The sequence below is a fragment of the Candoia aspera genome, chromosome 1 (assembly GCF_035149785.1).
Source record: "Candoia aspera isolate rCanAsp1 chromosome 1, rCanAsp1.hap2, whole genome shotgun sequence".
NCBI lineage: Eukaryota > Metazoa > Chordata > Lepidosauria > Squamata > Boidae > Candoia > Candoia aspera.
In genome coordinates, this window is record NC_086153.1 from 330,459,618 (window position 1) to 330,482,934 (window position 23,317).

The following is a 23,317-nucleotide window of genomic DNA, read 5'->3' on the forward strand; positions in this document are numbered from 1 at the left end:
AAGGAAGATCTTGAGATGCTTCCAGCCAAACCTTTCCTTCTAATGCAGGGCTGTGTTATGTCTTTTTTCAGCAGCTCCAGGCTAAGACCAGACATTGCATTGCAGCCTGCTGGCCCCTCCTGCCACCTTCCTAATCTGCCTGTCTCACTTCCGTTGAGAGCTTTCCAGCCACACAGAGCTTTCCCTTGGCGAGGCCCTCCTGACAACGGAGCAGACGATTGCTATAGAGACAGGGAACAGCTCAAGCCAAGCCAACACAACAGTCAAACTAGGATCCCAGGTTGGTGAGAAAAAGCAAACAAGCAAGCCGCATTTACAGGTAGGAATTGAACACTGCTGAAAAAACACAGCAGAGTCTGCTTTGAGGGGTAGAGGGTAGATTATATAGCAGGAAGGAGGGACTGAAAACTTTTTTTTTCCATGTCTGTTCACTGGAATGGACAGGAGTGGAATGAACAAAAGTTTTGTGGCATCTTACATTTAGACTTCAAGCTGTCTCAGGACTTTTTCACTTTAATAAACTAAAAGGACCTACTCATTGGAAACTAAAGGAAGTATAAATGCAGGTAATATCTTGAGCAGGATTAGAAGAGTCTTCCCAACCCAGCAGGCAAAGCTAGAGTACAGAGCTAGAAATAAATCCTTCCTTCTCGCTTTGATATAAACATACCCATTTGCTCACCATTTATGTTCAAGAATTAGAAGGCACCATTCAGGCACCAAGTCCAGCCTGCCCCTCAATTATAGATTGCCTCATGTGATATATTTTGAGTTGCAAGTTGTTTATCCCTGATCTGAGATAAAATGGAGAGTATTATAATAATATACATTCTAGGTTAATCATTTGGCGTTGCAAACACATCACCAGCTCACTTTGGTTTCAAGGAAGCGTTGACCAAACTGAAAGAGGACATTTTGCTGGAGTACCTGCTTTGATTGGTTTTGAACCAAAATTGGGGCTGAATTAATTTGTGATTGTAATAGTATTATGTCAGATGGGAGCTTTTGAGGGCTGAACAAGAGGGAAAAAATCAGGCAACCTGACCATTCTTTTTGCTTCATCCTACAGATCCTTTTTCCACCATAACTAAGATCTGCAGCATGGAGGGAGCAGGCACGGGAACCATCGCCAAACTCAGAGCAAAGTGCTTGGAAAGAGGAGCTTCGGGGATTAAGGGACTCGCCAGGTAGAAGCTGTGTGAGGGTATCCATGTTTTCTGGAAATCGTTTCATCCAGATTATTCAAGCGATTCCTCCTCCCCCGCCCTCCCCTCTTCTTCCTTGTTTGAGGTTTTCTTTTTAATGGTTCTGCTTCATTTACTCCGCTTCTTATTCACCTTCTAAAGAGGCAGATAACTGCAGATAACTCCAATACCGTACATCCAATTTCCCAATGGGAAATAGTAGTCTTGCTTCTAAATTCAGGATTATTTTATTAATCATAAAGTATCTAACTTTTGTTGTTTATATGAAAGAAATAAGTCATTTGGGGAAGTGAATTCTGTTAAGCAAAAGTATAGGCTGAGCTTCTCCATGAATTTCTCCTTTCTCTCACAGACACTCACACACCTATACTTCATTTCATTCCTTGCAGATTTTTCCGCATCATGGATGATAATGGCAGCAAAACTTTGGATCTGGAGGAATTTATGAAGGGTCTCCAGGATGCTGGGGTCCCTCTGGAAAGGGGTGAAGCGGAGGAGGTTTTCAGCCTCTGCGATAAAAATAAGAGTGGTACCCTGGACTTCACTGAGTTCCTGCAGGCCCTGCGGGTGAGTAGAGTAACTATCCACCAGTACATCTGAATTAGCAGGCCGAGCTGGCACAGAAGGTCTGAGGACATGTGAGGGAGTCAGGTGGCCACGAGAAGCCACAGCTTCTCTTGTTATTTGTTCTCCTCCTGCTGCTCCCTCAGCAACTGGCATTCAGGGGTAGATTGCCCTGTAAGAACATAGGAAAAGCCCTGTTAAATGCGACCAAGGACCCAACTAATGTAGCTTCCAGTTTGTAACTGACAGTCCACTGCACCAATGGGAAATTCAGAATCTCAAAGATCAGAACTAATTCAGTGTTCTTAATCTGTGATACATTCCCCCAATATGTGAAGGTTCTCTTTTCAACCAACAGCTGCCAATGTACTGGTCTCATTCTTTCAAGAGAGATGTGGAATTCTTTTGGCCTAATCCTGCCCACCAGACTAGGTGCAGGGCTGTGATTGAAGCCCATATCCCTCCCCCACCCTTTCTATTTCCTTTCAGAAATGTGAATTGCGAGGTGCTTCTTTGGTCTGAAACAACATCTCCCTCCATCAGGAAGGATCGTGGTAGTTCAGACTATGCTTCATCCAATTTTTCAGTATGTTTCCTGCACTACCACAGAAAAGCTGCTAAACAAGGCACAAAGGCAAAGGCCTCCTTCCAGCAGTAAAGATCCGGACATTCTGTTTAGTTATTGTTGCCGAGGACCATTGAGAAATAGGTCCGCCGTTAATCTGACTAAAACATAAGGGAACTCCAAAGTGCTTGACTTCTCCCTGCTTCTCTCTTTAGCCTCCCATGTCCAACACCAGAAAAGACATAATTGCAAAAGCATTCCAGAAGCTGGACAGGACTGGTGATGGGTTGGTGACGGTGGAGGATCTTCGTGGGGTCTACAACAGCCAGTCCCACCCCAAGTTCAAGAGTGGAGAGTGGACAGAAGATCAGGTTTTCAGTACCTTTCTGGAGAGCTTTGACTCCCCTGATGACAAAGATGGGAAGGTGAGTGGCCAGAATGATCTCTTGGTGTGGCTTTCTGACAGTTGTGGTTCCAGCCTATTTAGGGAAGGTTGTTCTGAGATGTACAATAAAACCTTGAATTAATGGACCTTTGGGATGGCTGGGGTATACAGTATGTTACTTCCAAATGTCCATTACATTTGAATTTTGTGTCAATTCATATTGTTTGCAAATGACATGAGTTGATGCAAATGACATAAATTGGACCATCTCAGTACATATGTCAGTATGCAAATGATATAAATTGATAGAAGTATTTCAAATTTAAGTGAATTCGTTTGAACCATTTTTGATAAATTGGACTTAGTCCTCCCCATGTGGGGGAGATGGGCAGTGATAAAAATATGATTGATTGATTGATAGATAGATAGATAGATAGATAAATAAGTAATAGAGAAGAGAATGTTTGTGAATACTGCTTTTCTTCTCACTGCATCCTTTGCCATGTCTATTATTGGCAACCCCAAAGATTGAATTCTTGGGGTTATATTTTAACTAACAGTTTTACTGTCTTGAAGTAAAAGTATCGCTTTGTCTAAGCATTTCAAATACTGAACCATAGTGCCCCCCAAATAAAAAATGAGGTTCTGTCATTAGGGGCAAACATTAAAATCAACCCCATGTTTCTCTGTAGATCACATCTGAGGAATTCCTGAACTACTACAGTGGAGTAAGTGCCTCTATTGACAGTGATGAATATTTTGTCGACATGATGAAAGCGGCATGGAAGCTGTAGAGGGATCGGGTATCTGCATTCCCTCCTGAAGCATAGGCAACTTTGCATAACACGTTCTGTACTAAATTGGAATGTCCTGGGACATTCTAGTGCAAAGTAGGGTTAGGACCTTGGCTAACAAAAATCCAGTTTGTACTTGCAGCAGACAGATGATTAAAGAAATAAGTCCCTCTAAATTGTCCTCTATTAAGATGCTGTAATAGAAAGCTAACTATAGCAGAGGGGAATCTGGTTCTCCTCTGACTTCTATCCTTTTTCCTGAGTTTTCTACTTAAGGGAACCTTGGGCTCTTTAGAAATCACTAAACTATAACTCCCAACTAATGCTGGTCAAAGGCCATAATAAAAGAGTTCAACTTCCAAGATCCCTATTGGCCATAACGGCTAGGATTTGCTGGGAGCTGCTTTGTCAGCTATATGGGGAGAGACACACATTGCCAGTCCCTGAGGACTTAACAATCTTCACACAGAAGAACATTAACATTTTCTAACTTAGCTGCTATGGGTTTGTCTATCAGTGTAGGACTCTACAACTTCATTCTTGTTATGCATAGACCATAATAATGGGTTAGGCTTTTATACACTTTTCTGGAAATGGTTATACTTGTTCCTGAATAAAAGATTCATCAACTCCAACTTGGTTGCTTGTTATATCCAGAAGGGCATAACAAGTGGTATATGGTAAGGGTGGGGAATTGGCATTACCATCAGCTTAGGAAGTACACCTAGTGGTCTGGAATGAATGGGAATTATAGTCCCACAAATTCAGAGCCAAAGTTATCCATCCTAGACTTCGAGCACCGGTGAAAAACATCTGGCCTTATACAGATTTCTAAAAGATGCCTTCTGACTTCTCTCACTATTGATTATACTGCCAACTCAGGATCATTCCTCCCCCTGCCCCATAAGGCAGCACAGCAGGACTTGTGTGTGTCCAAATATACCCCTGCTTTACATTTTACAACTGACTGCAGAGAGTTCTTTAATTAATAGCTTAATTAGCAGTCATCATGAAAAAGGCAACATCTCCAAGTCAACTCTTGGTGACTTAATGGATACATCTATATAGGTTTTCTTGGCAACAATTTGAAAGTAGTTTGCTGTTCCCCCTGCTAGTTTTTTTTAAAAATTTCCATTTTCCAGTCTAACCAAACCTCTGGCCTTCCCTGAAAGTCTCCTATCAAGTACAGACACAGGCCAAATCCCTTTTAGCTTCCCATCCAGCCAAGACTGGCCAGGTGCTACCACATGCTAACGTAATTGGGAAGAAGACTCACCTAATTGTATAGCAGTAATCATATGGACATTTCTCCTATGACTAGCAAAACTGGTAACAGTTAAATGAAGTTAGGCAGTGAAACAGTGTCAAACTTGAATCCTTTACAGTGGTGGCAGCATTTGGTTAGCCTGGGAAGTTAATTGTTTTTTTTGTAAAGCAGAGGGGCAAGCTAACTTCACTTCCTGGTGCTTCCCCCCCAGGCTGATTTCCCTGAAATGAGTGATTCAGATGTTATCTTTGTGAATGCATCTGGCATGTTAATGCTCAATTCCAAGGATAACATGCACAGATCCAAAACTCAAAAAGCTGATCTTGGTCAAGGGATGAGAACAGAAACCTTTGGTTGGGCTATCCCCAGGTCAGCCCAAGCTGACATGTAGGGCTGTGGAGGAGCAGCAAGAAGTAAATATTGGATTAATACATCATATTACACCATACTTCAACTATAGTTTATTGAATCATCCATCACTGGATTAGTTTGTGTGCTAAGTCAAACCCAAACAAATCTCATTATAGCTTAGCATGATCTATAACAGATTTTAGCCTGGATCCAACAAGGATGAGTTTCATTTCACAAAAAATACTCAAGTAGTCCAGTAAAGAATACTGTTTTCATACGTCATATTAAACCAAGGTTTAGTTACTGTAATTATAATTCACCGGCTTAACACATTTAGCTTAAAATTACATTACAGCTTAGCATGGTAAGTGAAGCCAACTAACTTGAAATGAAACCAGTTCTAGAATCTCTCCTTCTATGGACATTTCCCCAATAGATGAGCTCCAAGTCCCAACTAGCCCAGTGTTTTGTTCCACAGTAGCTCACTGATGCCTATGCCAATAAGACTCAAATGCTTTAACACCTCCCTTACCAGGTAATTTTTAATTAAGTTTCTAAACAGCCACTAATATTAAACTGAATGTGCTTCTCAATCTTAGAAAGCCTCCTTTAAAAATTTAATAGGAGTACCTCAGTAAGTAAGTCTGGTTTCTTGTCTGAAACAATATAACCAGACCTGAACCCAGCATATTTACAGATCCAGCTTCCTGTTTGCAAGTGAATAGCTAGGTGTTTCAAGGGAGAAACTCCAGGATGCAGAAGTGGCTTGCACAGGCCAGGAGGTTGGACTCAGTGGTCTAGATAGCCCCTTCAACTTTATTCTTAAGTGACCCCTTGTTTTAAATAATTTTAATTGCTGTTGTTAATAACCGTACTAGTTCAGACCAAGGCAGAAGCAGCGACCAGTTCCCCAAAACAGCCTAAGAGATACTTCCAAGAAACACGCCCACCCCCCCAACCATAGCTAGTAATGAATTATCTGTGATGGAATGTCAGTTTTAATCTCAGAAGGGGAAGTGAATGCCAAGCCATTAAAGAAAAGGTATTTGAATCCTGGTGAATTACAAAGTATGAGAAAGGAACCAATAACTCTGATTTGATCGTGTTAGGTACAAGTTGCAGTAAAGGGCCTTTGATGGGCTTTCAAGATTGTTACAATACCCAAAATGCATTGAAGTACATTTCAAGATTCCTAGCAACTCGTTTCCTGACCTTGCCTATCTCAAAGGGCTGACATCAGTCTTGAAAGCCTGACAAAGCTTCAACTTATATCTAGCACAGAGTTAGATATGGAGTTATTCTGAATTCTTTTCACATATTCGACTCTCCCAAACTCAAATATCTTTTCTGTAACATCTTGGTATTCTCTTTCCTTCCATGTGTCAAACCGACATTCAATCACACATCTCTTCGTCTCTGAATTTGGTGTTCTCTTTTTAGAGGTACTTTCGTTAATGGCCAGAAGATAGCAGAGTTCCTCAGTTAGTTTTCCCATACAACCACGTATTTCCACAAGAAATGAAACTATGCTCCTCCTCTCCTCATGTCATGTGAAGAAAAAAGGTGAAAGGTCCCCTGTGCATGCCATGTCTGACCCTTTGGGGGGATGCCACTTTCACAACATTTTCTTGGCAGGCTATAAAGTGGGGTGGTTTGCCATTGCCTTCCCCAGTCATCACCTTCCCCAGCAAGCCGGGTGCTCATTTTACCGACCTCGGAAGGATGGAAGGCCGAGTCAACCTGAGCCGGCTACCCGAGACTCCAGCTTCTGCTGGGATCGAACTCGGATCGCGAGGAGAATTTTCAGTTGCAGTACTGCTGCCCACCACTCTGTGCCACACGAGGCTCTGTCACATGTCATAGAATTACACAAAGCAGAACTTTTGTTACAAGTTTTTAATGTAATTTCCAAATACATCTGATATGACAATTGTACAGAAATCTTCCAAAACACATGGGTGTTGTCTGTTTTTTTGTTTTGTTTTACTTATCACTAATTGGCTAACGGCTTGAAGAAGAAAAGAAATTTATAAAGTCTGTGTCTGGCCCAGCCAACTTTCCATCTCAGGAAGCGCCCAAAACGCATTTCCAGACAGTTACTGTGCAAGGGACAGAGCCTGTGGCTGGTCTAGAATGAAACGTAGAATCTCCTTCTCCTTGCCACAGGCGAGTCATTCAAATCCAAACCACTGTGTCCATAAATAGCTGCCAGATTATTTTTTTTTAAATGAACTCTGTGGGTAACTGTTTAAACATTCCATTGAATATTAACATTTCTAGAGAAACCAGCCCGGCTCTTACCCTAGATGACTTCAGGTGCCTCCTTCAAATGTCATACACGCAAACATACACACCCCTCTTTCACACAATCACATGCATACCAATGGAGGATCCTCTTAGCTCCAGATGTTCCACAAAAGCGAACAAAATAACACCCTATTCCCGTTCCACTCATCACATACCTGTTATGCCAAAGTAACTTTTTAAAAACCAGATGTGCATCCACTTTTATAATTAACTGTCTTAAAAGGGGGGTGTCTGGTTAACACAAGTGGAAAATCATTCTCCCTAAAAGCAGCACAACTGCCTGAGGATTACAATCGTATCAGTATTCAGTGTTATTCGGTAGGTGGTTTGTATGTACATATCTGGTGCATTTCTCCTGATATAAGAACTGAAACATAAGAGGAGAGGGAGAAAGGTTAAGCAAAAAAATTTGGAGAGGGCTGCACACATGCACGGCCATCCGCTTTCTCTCCCAGGCAGGGGGAGGGAGAAGAAAAGAACCTTTTGTTAGCCTGACCCTCTTCCAAAGGTGGCAAAGACAGAAGAAACGACCCAAAGACAGACTCCAGAGGCCTGATGAGAATTTTCATCCATTACACAGTGGAGGCAGTTAGGATATAAAACCTGCCTATGTTCCCCAGTTGTTCCTGTGACTCAGCAACTCAGGATTTCGTATTACAATGTCCTCCTTGTCTTCTTCAGGACAGAGTTCGAGAAACAGGTCTCCACCCTCTTCTTAGTTTCAGGGCTCCCTCCGACAAGATGAAGAGAGGCCGCCTTTGCACTTCTCAACCACCTCAGGCAGAATCAGACGGTGCCTTTTCCCAACTGTGTCGTATTATCATCTTCATTGCAAATGGCTCAAATTTGGGAGTTCAACCAAGCAGTGGTCCTGTCAAGACCAAGGGGAAAAGAGAAGGCCACAAATGCTTCTACAGAGCCTCCTGATGGATGTGCCACTCTGCAGAGTCACCAAAGCAATTCGAGTCTCCATGGCCTTTCTGCCCAAAGATGCTGCTGCCCAACTTATTTGTCATAATCCAGCTAAAGCCAGAAACAGCTTTTTCAGCCAAACTTATTAGAAGAGGTTTCCCAATTCAACAGAGCGCTCTGGACACATCTCAATCAAGCAAACCCACAGAGCCGGTGGCAGCCAATGTTGATGCTTATGTAGTTTGTATTTAGGCACAAACTGAAGTTGCTTGCTGGACAAGAGAAAGCGCTCAACGCAATACCTATTTTTCAGTAGTTGGCCAAGATTGGAAGAGCAGCCCTCCTGTTCTCAGGACAATGAGGCAGCTGTTTCCTAATCAGCTGTTAAGCACCTTGGCAAGGCAAGAAGGAAATAAAAAGGTTATTTGAAAGAGGATTAAAAACAACCTGGTATATGAACACCTGCTATATATGTACACATGTGTGCCTGTGTAGGTATGTCTATATACACAGTGGCTTCACTCTCCTTTAAATAGTAACAGAAAGAGAACAGTACAAAAACAGAAGGGGCCCACTTGGTCAACACACAAGAGTATCTTATTAAAATCTAAAAAAAAGTTATCGCCACATCTGAAGTCCCAAAACGACAACAATAATGATAACCAGAGAAAGGAAGGAGTTGTTAGCAAAAACAATAATAATAAAAAAGAACAAAAAACACTCCCTTTCCCACTCCAGAGCTTAAAGTCTTTTCCCTCCCTCCAAACTCAGCAAAAGTCTTATTTTCAAGAGCCAAAGTGTTGTTTTTAACTTCCAGGAGAAACCGAAACGTAAACCGCCCCCCAAGAGGTGCCCCTCAGACAAGCAACACTGTTGTCTGCAAAGTTTCCAATGGGGCAAAAGTTTTGTTTTGTTTTTAAGGAAAAGGTCTTCCAGCTGAAATCCGGCTTTTCTTCAGAAATGGTGGGAGAGGCAGAAACCAGGGTGGGTGGAAGGGTGGGTGGGGTTTTTAGGAAAAAAGACGGCAAGAAGAGACTGCTGGAAGGGTCCATGGCAGAGGTCAATAAGCTACTGGAGTTGGGGGACAGAGGAAGAGTGTGTGTGGCAAGACAAGGAAGTCCCGTGGGCAAGCTATGGCAAGTCTCAATGTGCCTCCCCTCCCACAATGAATCACAAGTTGGGGGGGGGGAGAGAAATGGTACTTTTTTTCTCCCTGCTCATCAATATGATGAGCAATTAAATGTCCCAAAATCACATTCAGCCAGTTTTGTCCAAAGTCTGCTGTGTTTTGTTTTGTTTTTTTGTTTAATATGGAATCAACTGATCCAGCCCCCCTGAAAAAAATCCAACACACACACACAGAGAAAAAAAAAAACCCAGAACAGGGATGCAGAGTTCTTAAATCTCAGCCTCCGTTGCTGTCCAGAGCAAGAGATGGCCTGGGGCAGGAGTCTCACAAAGGGCCCTGCGAAAGGGGGTTTCTGGCAGCAGCTCTTGCAAGTGGTCTGGACCGTGGCCGCTATGTGCTGCTGGTTGTCTGCCCATCCACTTCATCGGTGGGACCTGCAATAGGAAACAAGGAGGACCATGTTCAGAGAAGGATTGTAGAACTACTGCTTGACCACCATGGGAAGCAATTTCCTCCCACAAATCAACAAAACACAATATATGACAGGTTGTTTTTTTTAAAGGCCATACTAATTTAAGCAAGTCAGAATAGATTAACTAGTCAGGTACACTGATCTGCAAGGAGTTCAAGAACAAACTCCAAACCACTCACTTTCCAAATTGCTGTTTCCATGCCCAGTACATATCGGACATTCTACTCCCAGATATATTGGAAAGATATCAGCAAAAATATTGTGCAAGGCTGCAATGCATTTAAACCAACACCTAAGGTTATTTTAAAATTCCTTTACATTTTGTTCTTTGATGTAAAGAAATGAATTTAAATAACCTCTGAATAAACCCCATCCTTACAATAACTAATAATGTGGAATTGGAATAAAAAACAACTTCTTCCCATGATTTCCATTCCCTCTTCTTGGGTCAAAATCCAGTCTGCAGGCTCCTCAGGGCAGAGACCTACTACGGTGACAACATCCTGCAAATTGTTATTCACGTCTGAGACATGCTTTGGACACTCCACCAGGAAAACACCAGAATGATCCCAAGATGGGAGATATCCCCATCGATCGTTTTGAACAGAACATCCCAGGAAACTGCTCACCACTTCCAGGTGATCCTGAAGGGGCAAGAACATCGTCATCACTGTCTTCCTCGTTGGACTGTGTCACTTCGGGCACCGGTGCTGCACTTTTGGCTTCTTGCTCTTGCTCCACACGACTCCGCAAGGCCAGGATCCGATGGTGCAAAGCCGCATACAGCTGTCCTGTGTCTTTAGAACTTGCCTAAAGTTCAGAGGGGATCAATAAAGCACTCTCATTAAAAAGGTGGCAAATTGACAAGTCAGTTGTCCAAGTACATTCAGCCAAAAATGATCTGTTGAGGAACTCAATGCTGACATTGATGAATCTGAAAGGCTTTCACAACGAGATTGGCCAAATCAATGCAGAAGCAGGAAGAGGAAGCATGGAAGCAGCTACTAACAATGACAGAGAGGAATGGGATCTCTATGCAGTATTCAAAAGCACTACTTCATGACAGCCATTCTTGGAAAACCAGATGGGGGCTCTTCGTATATGATGCACAGAATTAGGTCACAATGTTTCTATTAACCCAGAGCGCAGAACACAAAATAATGGATTTAAGTGACAAAATGCCTTGTTGCATGTCAGAAAACTTTCTAACAAGTAAGAGCAGTTCAACCAATTATCTAAGGAGTTGTAGAGCTTGACAGCTATATGCTGGAAATGCTGTAATTTGGATCCCGCACTGAGCAGTGGCTGTACTTGCTTGCTCTCTCTCTCTCTCTCTCTCATTTAATTTATATGGCTGCCCTTCCTCCCTCCCTCCCTCCCTCCCTCCCTTCTAATTTATATACCTGCCCATCTCCAAAATGTGACTCTAGTGTACTTGAAAGCCTTCTAACTGGAATCTATGGTGCTCTTGATGGTTATTCTTTATTTTTATTCTTATTTGTTTATACTGAAAAGGAGGAGGTTAGACAAATGTATAAAAATGCAGTTGAAAGTCTATGGCATATTAACCAAAACTGCTAGGCAGAGCCTCTATTTTCAAAAAAAGTCTGCTTCTAAACGCCAGATGCTGAATGGAGAGGGCAATGCTCTTCTTGCCTTGTTTATAGGGCTTCCGGAAGCATTTGGTTGGCTAACTTTTGAAACAAGTACCATAGACAGACCCAACGCCTGGGTTTACACAAGATGGCATATTGCAAACTATTTTAACCAGTTATTGAACAAGCTGTAGTGGCCTGGTTTACAGTGTGTGACCTGTAGCTAATAAGCCACAACGTCTGGGCTTACTCTTTCTGGTGCTTTACACTGGAGCTCCTGATGTGTGTGTATACACCTCCCTTGGTGCCTGCTGTGTTCTTTGCCTGCTGAATTTTGTGCATTTATAAAAGCCTTTTTTTTTAAAATGAGAAGCTGGCATGCTATAAAGATTAGGTTCATCCTCAAGCATAATCTTACAAGAATGGCTCTTGACTTCACATAGGCCCCTGCAAACTTTTTAAGAAAATCAAGAGAGCCAGTTTGGTTTAGTGGTTAAGCTGCTGGGCTAGACACTGGGAGGCTCTGAGTTCTAATCCTCCCTTAGGCATGAAAGATGGCTGGGTGACTTTGGCCAATTCCCTCTTTTTCAGCCCAATCAACCTCACAGAGTGGTTGTTGTGGGAAAAATAGGATGCAGGAGCATTAGGTATATTTGCCATCTTGAGCTGACCAAAAATAAAGGTGGGATTAAAATCTAATCAATGAATAAAATAAATAAAATAAAATGATGAATGGTTGCAGATCAGTGTTTAGTTTGGAAATGTACCCATCTGCTAAGAAACAGGGATGTTAGGGACTGCCCTGGAGAAGGATGTACCAGACAGCATTCTGGTAAACGGGCACTTATGACAGATCATGTCTTTCGGTAGCAACTATTATGCAAGACTGCTCTCATAGATGCCCACCGACTACAAAAATTTGGGGATCCATGGCCTTACCAATATAAGGAACACTTTGACTCCTTGGTCTTCGGTGTCCATGGCTGTGATCCGGATGCTTTTCTCACTGGCTTTATCAATCTGCATCTGAGCCCACAGTTTGGTGTTCAGGATTAATCGCAGGCTGCCTTGTGTTCTCATGACTAATTAAAAGTGCGGGGGGTGGGTGAAGGAGACATGGTCAACTATTTTATTTGGAATGTCTGTATTTAAAAACAGTAACTACAGTGTTCATATAAACATTCCCCAAAATCCAGATCCACAAATACAGATACCTTTGTATTACAACCCCCTGAATTAGCAAGCAGGTCTTATAGCAGGGAGACGTACCCCCACAACCCCAGGGAAGCAAGGAAGCTTGGGAGATGGTTCTAGACATACTGCTAAACTGGATGGGTTCCCTCTTCTTGGCTTCAATTAAGTAAAGCTTCATTCCTCATAAAGGAGGATTATGTGCATTCAAAAGCAGATGGTGCTGTGTCTCTACCAAGGTTGACCCAATGAGATCACAAGTACTTCACTCTCCTAGTCATCAGGAGTAGCCAAAGGTCACACTTCACAAAATTTTGTGGAGGGCTGCAGTTGGTTGAGTAATAATGCAGAATGGGCAGGCCATGGTAATAGGGTCAGAATTACCCATTTTTCAAAACTTCTGAAGAAGTGATTCTTTTAAGTGTGCTATATTTATCTTAGGATTTATACTATATAGCTTTCTTGGCATAGCAGGAAGCCATCCTGATGCTGTTCAACAATCACAGTCAGAGGATAAACCAGTTTCACATATTCTTACCTAACTTATGTTGTGGACAGCTGATTCTCCCCTGCCCCCCCTTTATTCCTTTTATGACACTGGTATCTTAAAATGCTTGACAATTAGAATGTGGGCAATGTAGGTAGTCAAACACAATGTCTACCGACAAGTCTTAATTACAAGGGCACCTGATGCCACAGGCTACGCCTGCAGGAACCAATTTATTTTTGGTATGCCCATCCACAGCAACTGGGTGGCATGGAAATGGATCCAGGACTCTATTGGACCCAACTGCAATCCTGGTTCCTGCAGTGAGTGGGTGGCTGGTTGGGCTTCTGGAGCCTTTCCCTCTTACCCAGGCGTGACTGCAATGTCCCATCGTCCGTAGACGCCATGTCATTCAGCCTCAGAAGCCCTCGGCCTCTTTCTACCCAGGACTGGGAGGTCTTATCAAAGACAAACAACTTGCATTGAATCTGTAACAGAAACATTTACTGGAGAACTTCAACAAAGGCAGCAAATGAGGAGATCACAAACCACAAAACCTCCAATGCATTTGAAAAATGGGTTTTCATGCTCCCCCCAAACTCAGAAGTATTATTTCTCCATAATTAGAAATATGGAAACTATTTGCATAACCCTTCCCATCTATGTATCAGATAAAGTAGCTTCTAAAACAGGCAAAATGCAAGAGATAAATCAAAGTAACAGTAAATGTAAAAAGAATGCGACTTCAGCATTCTAAGGCAGTTTACTACCAAATACTAGATATACTAACAAGAGGAATTTTTTGGAAGCAACTGGCAAGTCATAGAACAAGATTCTGAATTATGTAAGCCTTTGGTCTGATCCAGCAAGATTAATTCTTGATATTGTTTAGATGGGTCTGTCAACCCTCCCTGAACATAATATCTAAATGGAACCTCTGTACGGTTAACTTACACAATCTGCTAAGTCATAATTTGCTTACCCGTGGTTTATGGATAAACCACAAACAAGCACCACACATTACAGCTTAGAGTGAGGTATGAACTTCAGACATAAACAAGAAGAGGAACACAACTTCACACCCCACTTGAGAGTACTCCAGAGATACCTGGCTAATCACAACGGCAAACAAAATGCTAGAATAGGTAGTCCTTGGTCTGATTCAACACAGATGTACTGGGATGGGTCTCCTGAGCTTTCCCAAAGCATCTAACCAACCACTGTTGCAAGCAGGACAATGCAGTAAAGCAGGGGTTCCTAAACTTTTTGCCATCACACCTCCCTTTAGTGTAATCTTAATGTGCACACCTCCCCTAAAAATCCAAACACCAGAATGAACACAAACGAACAATGAAAACAATACAATGAAACTTCGGGAATGGTGGATTTATGGTAACAATGTACAACTGAAAGGTTCTTCAGACCTGCCCTGGACTCTGTCTGCACCTCCCTGAGGCAGCTACACCTCACAGTTTGGGAAACCCTGCAATAAAGGGACCATGGCTGTGAGGCTGCAAAATGGTTCTTAAGTTCTCTGAGTAGTTAAGAGGGAACTCTTAAGTAGCAGATGGACGGACAGTAGAAAAGAAAGGCTATTTGTGTTCTATCCTGGCAAAGCACAGAGCATGAAGGTTCCTGTTCCCCCCCAAAAAAGCACAGGCTAGAACATGTTGGGGATGAACCTGGTGAAGGGGGAACCGACACTGCACAGATAGCTCTACGGCGCAGATGTATCAACATCAAGGGCGGTAAAAGCATTACCCTTTTTCTGTTGGCCTGAAGGGCGAGAGGAAAAGACTTGGCATTTAAATCATGGGGCTGTATTCTGTACCAGAGAGATTTTTTACATACAGAAGGTTTGAAAGAAAAAAGCCTAACAATATTAAGTCCTTGAAGCTTCTGCCAGGGTTGTTTCCGGAAAAATAGAGATTTACTGTTGACTGGCAGAACGTGCTGAAGAGAAGATGCTCCGGGCTTGTACTTACACACCTCCCAAGTGTGTGCGCACAGGCTTTCCCCACAGCATCCACCCACCCTCCTGGCAACCAACACCAAGTGAAACAAACATCCTGGAAGCTGCACAAGCTGCCTTCTGCAGCTCCGGCTCACCTGCAGCACGTTACTCTCCGCTTCCTCTCCTGTGATTACTTCTACCTTCTCCAGGAGACATTTCCTGGCGGTGGCCTTTGTGTAGGCGGCGGCAGACTCAGCCAGCGATTCTGAAATATTATTGGCTGTAAAGAAATGGAAGCAGCTTATTGTGTGGGAAGCCCCGACTTCCAAACTCGCTTGTGTGTTTCCACATATTGCAAGTTTTTGTTTTAGAGGGTGAAAAGAAACATACAGCGTGATCAATCATGAGGGAGAAAAACAAAGCTCAGTTGTATTATGGCAGTGGGCAGTTCTTTCATATCCTTTCACTCATAGCTTGGATGTACAGAAAATACAAAACCCCCCACAAAGTAGCTTTTCTCCGTCAAACCAACCGAAGTTACTAAAATTGTTATTACTACAGAAATATACATTCTGCCTAAAATAAATTAAATGCAGCAAAAAGAACCGTGACAGCAACAATTACCCCACTGAGCCAACCCAACTCCACCCTGCCCCCCCGCAACAGAAACAGCTTCAAGAAAACGGCTATAAGAGCAGCAAAACGAATGAGGAGTCTAATGCTAGGATGGTGAACCTCTAGGACATATTCTAGCCCAGAAATCCCACAACCACGCCTTCCTGGTGTGTTGGACTTCAACTTGTGTTTTAAAAAAAACTTGTCTTTTTAAACTGCTTTTAATTATAAATTTGGATATTGTAAGCTGCCTGGAGTCTTCTGGAGTGGGCAGCCGTAATACACTTAATAAAACAATAATCAAGTGATACCTTCTGTCATTTCCAGCACCAAAATGAAGACTCTGCTGAGTGCAAGTTACTCATACTTTGAATCTTGGGCACCGCCAAAATGTCCTTTTAGGACGGGGTGGGCCACCTTTGGGCAGCAAGGACATTCTGGGAGAACTTTAAAGACCCGACTTTTCTCCCAGGTCCTGCCTGGGTTACAGTGGTTGTGACCCCATATGTCTGTGTGTGTTTTAGTGTCGTTGGCCAGACTCACCATCTTGTTCCCTATTATTTTTTATTGTATTTTTATTCTATCATGTTTATGTTGCAAGCCACCCAGAGTTGATCTAGAGTTGGGCAGTGCCTAAACTGAGTAGAGTAAAATCTTCATTTTTAGTGGCTTCAAAGTGGGTGGAACGGCATTGCATGAGAGTAGAGCTAGCTTGGGGAGTTCTTGGAATTTCCTTTGCATTTTTTTAACCGTGACAGGCTTACTTTAAACAGTTTTCATGGGTTTCCCACTCCAAAATGATGGTCCTTTGTTATAGGCTCTTTGGTCACTTAAGACTCAGGGGCTTCTGAAGGCTGCAGTAATGGAACTCAAGGGCCATACGTGGTTGTGAGACAGAAGTTGCTCTAGCAGGTCAGGCTGAGAAGGACAGAGAGGTTCTTGGTTTGTTTTACCTTTTTCTGGAGTGGCTTCCTGGGATGAAGATTCAGAGCCAGAATCACCAGCGGTGTTTTCCTTGTTACTGTCTGTGCTGACCTCACTCGATTTGGGTGGACTCTGCAGAACAGGAAAAGAACAGGACATAAGACCATTACCAACCTTTCAGGCTTAAGGCAGCGTCTTAGTTAATTATTTGTCTGCAACATACAGGCAGTTCTTGGTTAACAACAGCAATTGGGACTGGAATTTCCATCACTAAGCAGTGTGGTCATAAAGCATGACGTCATGTGACCGCACCACTTAGTGGTGGCAGTCCCCACTGCCGTCCTTAAGCAAGGATCACGGGTTGTTAAGCAAGGACCTCCTTGCAATTTCTTGCTAGCTTCCTACAACCAACATCAGTGGGGAAGCTGGCAGGAAGTTGCAAGTCCCAGGCAGCTCACAACCAGGCCGGTAGGCAGGTAAGTGGCTGCTGCCAGGTGGGGGAGACTTACCAGAGCGACTTGTGACCTTCCCTGCCAGCTTCTCCATTGACTTTGCTTGTGGGAAGCTGGCAGGGGAGGTCACAAAGGGCAATCATGTGACTGCGGGACGCGGCAACCATTGTGTGAGCCAGTTGCCAAGCGCTTAGATTGCGATCACGTGGCTGTGGGGGTGCTGGGATGGCCAGAACTTTGAGGACCAGTTGTAAGTACCACTTGTTCAGTGCCGTTGAGCAGCTGCTGAACGAGTGGTTGTTAATGAAGGACTACCTGTATGTCGGTCTGGATGCATTTAGCAAATTAACCAATAAATCATCAGTATCTATTTTGGTGTAGCTCAGGTTTAGCTGGTACCTTTCCCAACTTCACTCCCTCACACCAAGTGAGAGTTGATTTTGGTGGGCTCAGAGATGATGTGGAGTTATTTGTGAAGCCGGAACATCTGTCACCTAAACTCCTGACACAAAGATGAAGCAAGGCTAAGAGTGAGGAACAGCTGTTCATTGATTTACAGGATGGTTTTTGCCTCAGTATTTATCCTACTATCCTCCCCCAAACATCCATCCAAGAGGTGAGTGAACATCCACAGGCTGCTACCGCCGTATGTGCACCTATGGGCCAGAGTGCTAATTCTACCCTGCCATTAGATTGCAGCCTGCCCCCAGGTCTATACACAGAGGAAGTATCTTAAGAAAGCAGTATCTCATCCGGGGATCTTTGCAATCGGATGGCAGAAAGCAGCCACACCCAGAACTCTATCACAAAGAACCAGCAGTTACTGCTGAAAAGAAAAAAAAAAGACTGGCTCAGATCCCTACTCCACTGGAAAATGATCTTGGGCCTGTCACCCTCATTCTGAAAATATGGGTTTGGAAAAGATAATGGGCAGGAGAAGAATTATGTATGTTGCTGTAGCTCCCCAGCATCATTGCAGGTTTACCAAAAAAATTATTTTAAAATTTATTTTTATTTTTACCCCGCCTTTTTTATTTTTATAAATAACTCAAGGTGGGGAACATACCTATTACCCCTTCCTCCTCCTATTTTCCCCACAACTGTGGGGTGGGCTGAGAGAGAGGGACTGGCCCAAGGTCACCTAGCTGGCTTTCATGCCTGAGGCGGGACTAGAACTCTCCTACTACACCTGATTGGCTCTTGGGCTGAGAGAGAGGGACTGGCCCAAGGTCACCCAGCTGGCTTTCATGCCTGAGGCGGGACTAGAACTCTCCTACTACACCTGATTGGCTCTTGGGCTGAGAGAGAGGGACTGGCCCAAGGTCACCCAGCTGGCTTTCATGCCTGAGGCGGGACTAGAACTCACAGACTCCTGGTTTATAGCCCAGCACCTTAACCACTAGGAGTGAATAAACTGTGGCCCACAGACTCAGTGCAGCTTAAATGACTAGAGCAACAAAACAAATACCCAAACCCACAAAAGAGCCCAAGGCTGGACAGCACTTACCAGCACTCTCTCGCTCATATTCTGCCCAAACACGAACTTGTTGCTGGAGGCATCGGCATTGTGTGTAGAGTTTTCTATGCTGGAGGGAGAAGAATGCGCTTTTCAGCTTGGTAGAAAGAAACAGGCCCTCCAACTGCAGCGAACCGTGCCTTTTGTCACCCACAGCCCCTCTGCTACCTTGCTTAAGGAAAGGAGCAGTGAAAGTGAGGAAGTTGCTGACATTCTCCCCCACCTGGAGCTGATATACTGCAGGAAGTAGTTTGTAGCAGAAGGCATCTCAGAGCTTGGGAGCCAGGTGTTTTGCACATCAGCTGATTCGTCCCCTTCATCTCCTAGCTGGGATAAGATGGGCGGCACTGAGATTGGATCAGGTCCCGAGAGCAACACAGAGCACAAATGTATATAAAATACAGGAAATTGCCTTGGACTGAGTTAGCTAATTGGCCCATCTTAGAGCAGTGTTGGATCCGCTGACTGGCAGCTGCTCTGAAGGGGCTCCCAACAGCCTTGGATAGGAGATTCTAGAGCTCTAGGGTTGGAAATTCTGCATAAGCTCCACCACTGAGCTCAGCTCTCTTCAGGTATGCAGAGAGAGAGGTTTACTCCTCCGCTCTCCCCTCCCCTCCCCACCTTCCACTGTCTCTCTCTCACACACACTGATCTATTAAATGGCTGGAATGAAGGAAGATTGTTTTAGAATGTAGCTCCTGAACAGAAAAAGGACACTTCAGTTAATGTTGGTGTTCAAAATCAAGGGCAGATATGGAGGCTGAAGTTCTGTAGAAAGAAGGGAAGCCATGCAAGGGATACAGTATATAATTCCCCATTCTAAGAATGATGCTTCTGATTCATTTCTACCACTCAGGCATGCAGAAATGCTTCAAGAGTGGTCCCACACTTGTATCGTGCAGGAGGCAATATCAGAGATTCCCAAAGTTCATTAAGTTCCACTTCTCCTTACTGAGGTAGGGTGACAACTGGTGTCCTGACCTAAGCTAGTAGCAGTTGTCTCATGCCATGGAGGACACTTGAGCATCTAATAACAAATAAGGACCTCTGACGAGCATTCTTCAATTTCTGATTGGCAGGAATTTACAGAATGAGGATAGTTCATTGACTGCAAATTTATAGAATAAGAATAGTTTGTGCACAATTTTTCCAGTTGTTGCTGCCCTCTCCAGGAATGGCCACACGTGATTACCATGCCTCCTGTTGATCTGAGAGGCCAACTGGAAGAAATCAAACAGAACTGCACATCCCTGGTCTAGCGCATTACTTGGCTACAACTGGCAACAGCTCTCTGGAGTCTGAACCAGAGAGAGATTCCTTTCCCCTCGCTATCCACCCAAGAATATGTAACTCAGGTGCCAGGAGTTGAACCTTCTGCCTGCAACATGTGCACTGCCACTGAGCTACTGGCCCCTTAACTTAAGATTATAGCTCACACTGGAAAAATACCTTCACTCTGTCTCTTAGGTTTTGCCCAAACACAAAGGATTGCTGTGTGTTCTGCTCTTTTTCACATTTTTCAGTATGTGAAGCATTGTTGGGTTTATTTTTCTGACATGGGTTCTCCTAAACAAGAGAGAAAGGGGGAAGGGAAGGAGAACATAACCACAAGAAAAGGAAACCAGTGAAGAAGACTAGAAATTTGTTTTTTCCCCCCTTCCCCTTCAATCCATTAAAACAATTCAAGCTAAGCTGGGTGTACGTGACTGGTCCATGGTCACGCTAAGAGTCTCATGGCTCAGCATGGACTCGAAGCCAGACTTCACAGGTTCTGGTCAAACACTCAAGCCACTGTGTTTCACTGGTTTATCTGGAATCCACTGTGCCAGAAGACCAAAGGAATCTGGGGTATGGGATAATCAGTGCAGAGAAAATGCCATTTTCATATTTCAATGGAAGTAACAACACAAATGTCCATGAAGCCATTGGAAGTCCAGCTCACCTTGAAAAAGACTTTGCCAGACAGCCCTGAACAGCACAACCCCTTGTGCTGAAGCGAAAGAGCAAGTGACCCACCAACCTCCTTCCCAGCTTCCATCTACTTCCCAAATGCCATCAACAGACTCACCATTTCTTCTGAATCAGGACTTTTCGGTATGGTATTAGTTGTGGGTTCAAATGTAGCAGCCAGAGGATCGGGAGGGATACTTACACCATTGGTTCCGCTGCTTGGAACTGTGACAAGAAGCAACGAGCAAGATGTAAAGGCTACAGCAACTTTATTTTTTGACCCTGCAGTAAACCTAACACTACTTTGTACTTGTGGAAGAGACAGAAGGCCAAAGGAGCTGGATAAGTCTGTAGTTTTATCTTAAAGTACATGATCTTGTGAAATGTAATAAGCGAGCAGAGCTCAGTAAGATGAGTTTGCAGTGGATCTATCCAATCCAGCATTCTTTCCCTTGCTGGGTCAGTCAGACGAGTACAAAAAACCTACAAACAGGACATGCCAAAATTATCTGAAAAGCTTTTGCAAAGGGATTCGCTCTCCAATAGAAGAGAAGGGATTCGCCCTCCACTGATTTTTCAAAGGGGTGAAGCCCAATGACATTCCCAGCCCTAAAGAAGTCACCTCTTTCTCATTCCTCAAAACCCAGTTCTGTTCCTGAGCTCCAGCTCCTGTTACATACTCCAGCATGTACCCTCTAACAGGCTGAACACTTATCCTTTTCAAAAAGAGAAATACAGAATGGCACATCCAATATTTCCTCAGTACCAGATAACATGGTTTTAGCGGCCTTGCAAATAATTCCTTAAGCCACCCTTGTTTGTCTACCTTTATCAATCAGCTGTGGCTTGACACACACCCCACACACCCACAGGCACATACACACATCTTTAGACAAACTCCCCACATTCCACTTGGAGGCAATTTACACTTGGATATTTAGAAACTGGGATTTATTGTAGTTTTGTGAGCCACTTTGCAGGCTGTTTCCCAGACTGAAAAGCACGAGAGAATCACACACACACACACGTGTGCGCGCATGTCCATATAAAATAATCCTGAAGCTGTTCTATACAGAGTCAAATTATAAGTTCACCTAGATAAATAACTACTTTTACTACAAGTGCTATTTTTAGAGGTCTTTCCTATTACCTGCTTCCAAGAGACTAGTCTGCCTTCTAGTCTCAGTATCCTGTGAGTTGACAGGCTTATTATCATTTATAAAACAAATATAATCTCTCTAGATTCTATAGAACGATGGTTCACCATCTTGTTTCTTCAACTTATGAACTTTATCTGATACTTTTTCAAATAGAGCTACTGACCAAATTTTACCATATTGTTTTTCAACTGATAAATTATACAAATATTTCCAATGCTGAGTAAGTAACAACTTAGCAACCAAAAGAAAAAATGTAGTGAGTTTCATCTTGCTTAACCCCATTATTTTTTTCCATTAAATCTATGTGATTTAATTCTTTGTTTAGTTACGATGTTCAATTTTCAAAAACATTTTTCTAAAAATTTGATACTTTTCACACAGAACGTTCCCCCTTTTTTTACAGCCCCTCCAACATTTACCATATTTGTGCCATTCTTATGGGAGTTAAATGCTATCAATGCAAAATCTTCAAATATAATTCCTGCACAGAAACTGACAGAAATCCCCCAGATCATCACAATGTTCATCATATATTTTCATCCAGCTGTTTTTCCAGATCAATCTCCCAAGTTTCTTTCAAACCTAAGGAAGAGTTTCCTAAATAATAATAATAAACAACTTGCATGTCACCCAACTCTCAACAACTCTGAGCAGCTTTATATATTTATTGGAAATACTTATTTCCAATAATAATAATAATATATACATTTAAATAATACCTTTAGGTTGTAAAGGGTAATTTTGTGTTAATTTTTCAAAACTGCTTAATAGGTGATTTGTAAGTTCTGTTATTCTTGTAGTACATAAGAATGAGCGTATCTGAAACTCTAAGAACCACTGTATTTCCTATCACAACTGCTGGTTTATCTCTTCTTTATTATAAAGTAAATGATTTTTTAAATAAAAATCTGTACATTATTCTGTATTATCCCTTATCCTTTCACGTTCCCACTTGGTCAATTCTAAGCTGATCATAAAAGCTCAGATATACCACCATGGGTGTTAAAGGGGATATACTGTATGCTGTGCTGCATAGCTCATCTTCCATATCTGGGTCACAACTTGTGTAAATGCATTTTTACCTTCTAAAATTGTATTATCTGGCTGCAATGCTAGGACATACCATCCCATTCCTTTTGGAAGATCAACCAAAACAGTGGATAGAAATTGAAAATATCCTAGACTCCCATAAATACTTAAGACATTGATTTATTCAAAAGGCCTTGTCAGCTCGGTATTTATCATACTGGATGAAGAGATTACAGAGACTAACTTGCCTGTTTGTGAAAAAGCTTTTGGCTGGGGAGCTTGCAATACTGCTGGGCGCAAAACACTTCGCTGCTGTTCCTTCGGTTTCTGACTTGGGACTCCTGAAAATGAAAGCAAGCATTTCTTTCTCTGATCCTCAGCACTGCTGACGTTGCTGATGAGAAGAATTCTCTGCCAACAAGAACATCTTTCTCCAGAACTCGTGCAAGGGAAAGGGGAAAAGAGGTGAGTTGTCTACAGTACTGATCTGATC

The 23,317-nt window shown here is 42.9% G+C and overlaps 3 protein-coding genes across 4 annotated transcripts in view; 2 read left to right on the forward strand and 1 right to left on the reverse strand.

Moving 5' to 3' along the window:
* The window catches only part of ARRDC2 (arrestin domain containing 2), a 463,191-nt gene that overhangs the window by 375,405 nt on the left and 64,469 nt on the right, over window positions 1–23,317 (forward strand). The window lies entirely within an intron of this gene.
* Window positions 38–4,148, forward strand: CAPS (calcyphosine). The gene is made up of 5 exons (XM_063290669.1): window positions 38–319; window positions 1,070–1,187; window positions 1,595–1,772; window positions 2,550–2,759; window positions 3,412–4,148. Exons 2-5 carry the CDS (start codon window positions 1,102–1,104, stop codon window positions 3,511–3,513), a joined length of 576 nt encoding a protein of 191 aa, XP_063146739.1. The 5' UTR covers window positions 38–319; window positions 1,070–1,101; the 3' UTR covers window positions 3,514–4,148.
* RANBP3 (RAN binding protein 3) overlaps window positions 7,013–23,317 on the reverse strand; it is a 32,204-nt gene continuing 15,899 nt past the window's right edge. Inside the window, exons 6-16 of one of the 2 annotated variants that reach the window (XM_063290671.1) lie at window positions 23,073–23,165; window positions 20,754–20,860; window positions 20,135–20,251; window positions 18,909–19,012; window positions 18,677–18,755; window positions 16,747–16,849; window positions 15,334–15,458; window positions 13,592–13,682; window positions 12,486–12,628; window positions 10,581–10,761; window positions 7,013–9,913 (exon numbers count right to left, since the gene is read on the reverse strand). In XM_063290671.1, the coding sequence (XP_063146741.1) occupies window positions 9,870–9,913; window positions 10,581–10,761; window positions 12,486–12,628; window positions 13,592–13,682; window positions 15,334–15,458; window positions 16,747–16,849; window positions 18,677–18,755; window positions 18,909–19,012; window positions 20,135–20,251; window positions 20,754–20,860; window positions 23,073–23,165 (1,187 nt within the window). In that variant the 3' untranslated portion in view covers window positions 7,013–9,869. Of the gene's footprint in view, window positions 9,914–10,580; window positions 10,762–12,485; window positions 12,629–13,591; window positions 13,713–15,333; window positions 15,459–16,746; window positions 16,850–18,676; window positions 18,756–18,908; window positions 19,013–20,134; window positions 20,252–20,753; window positions 20,861–23,072; window positions 23,166–23,317 lie in introns of both variants that reach the window. The other variant, XM_063290670.1, reaches the window with a different exon arrangement.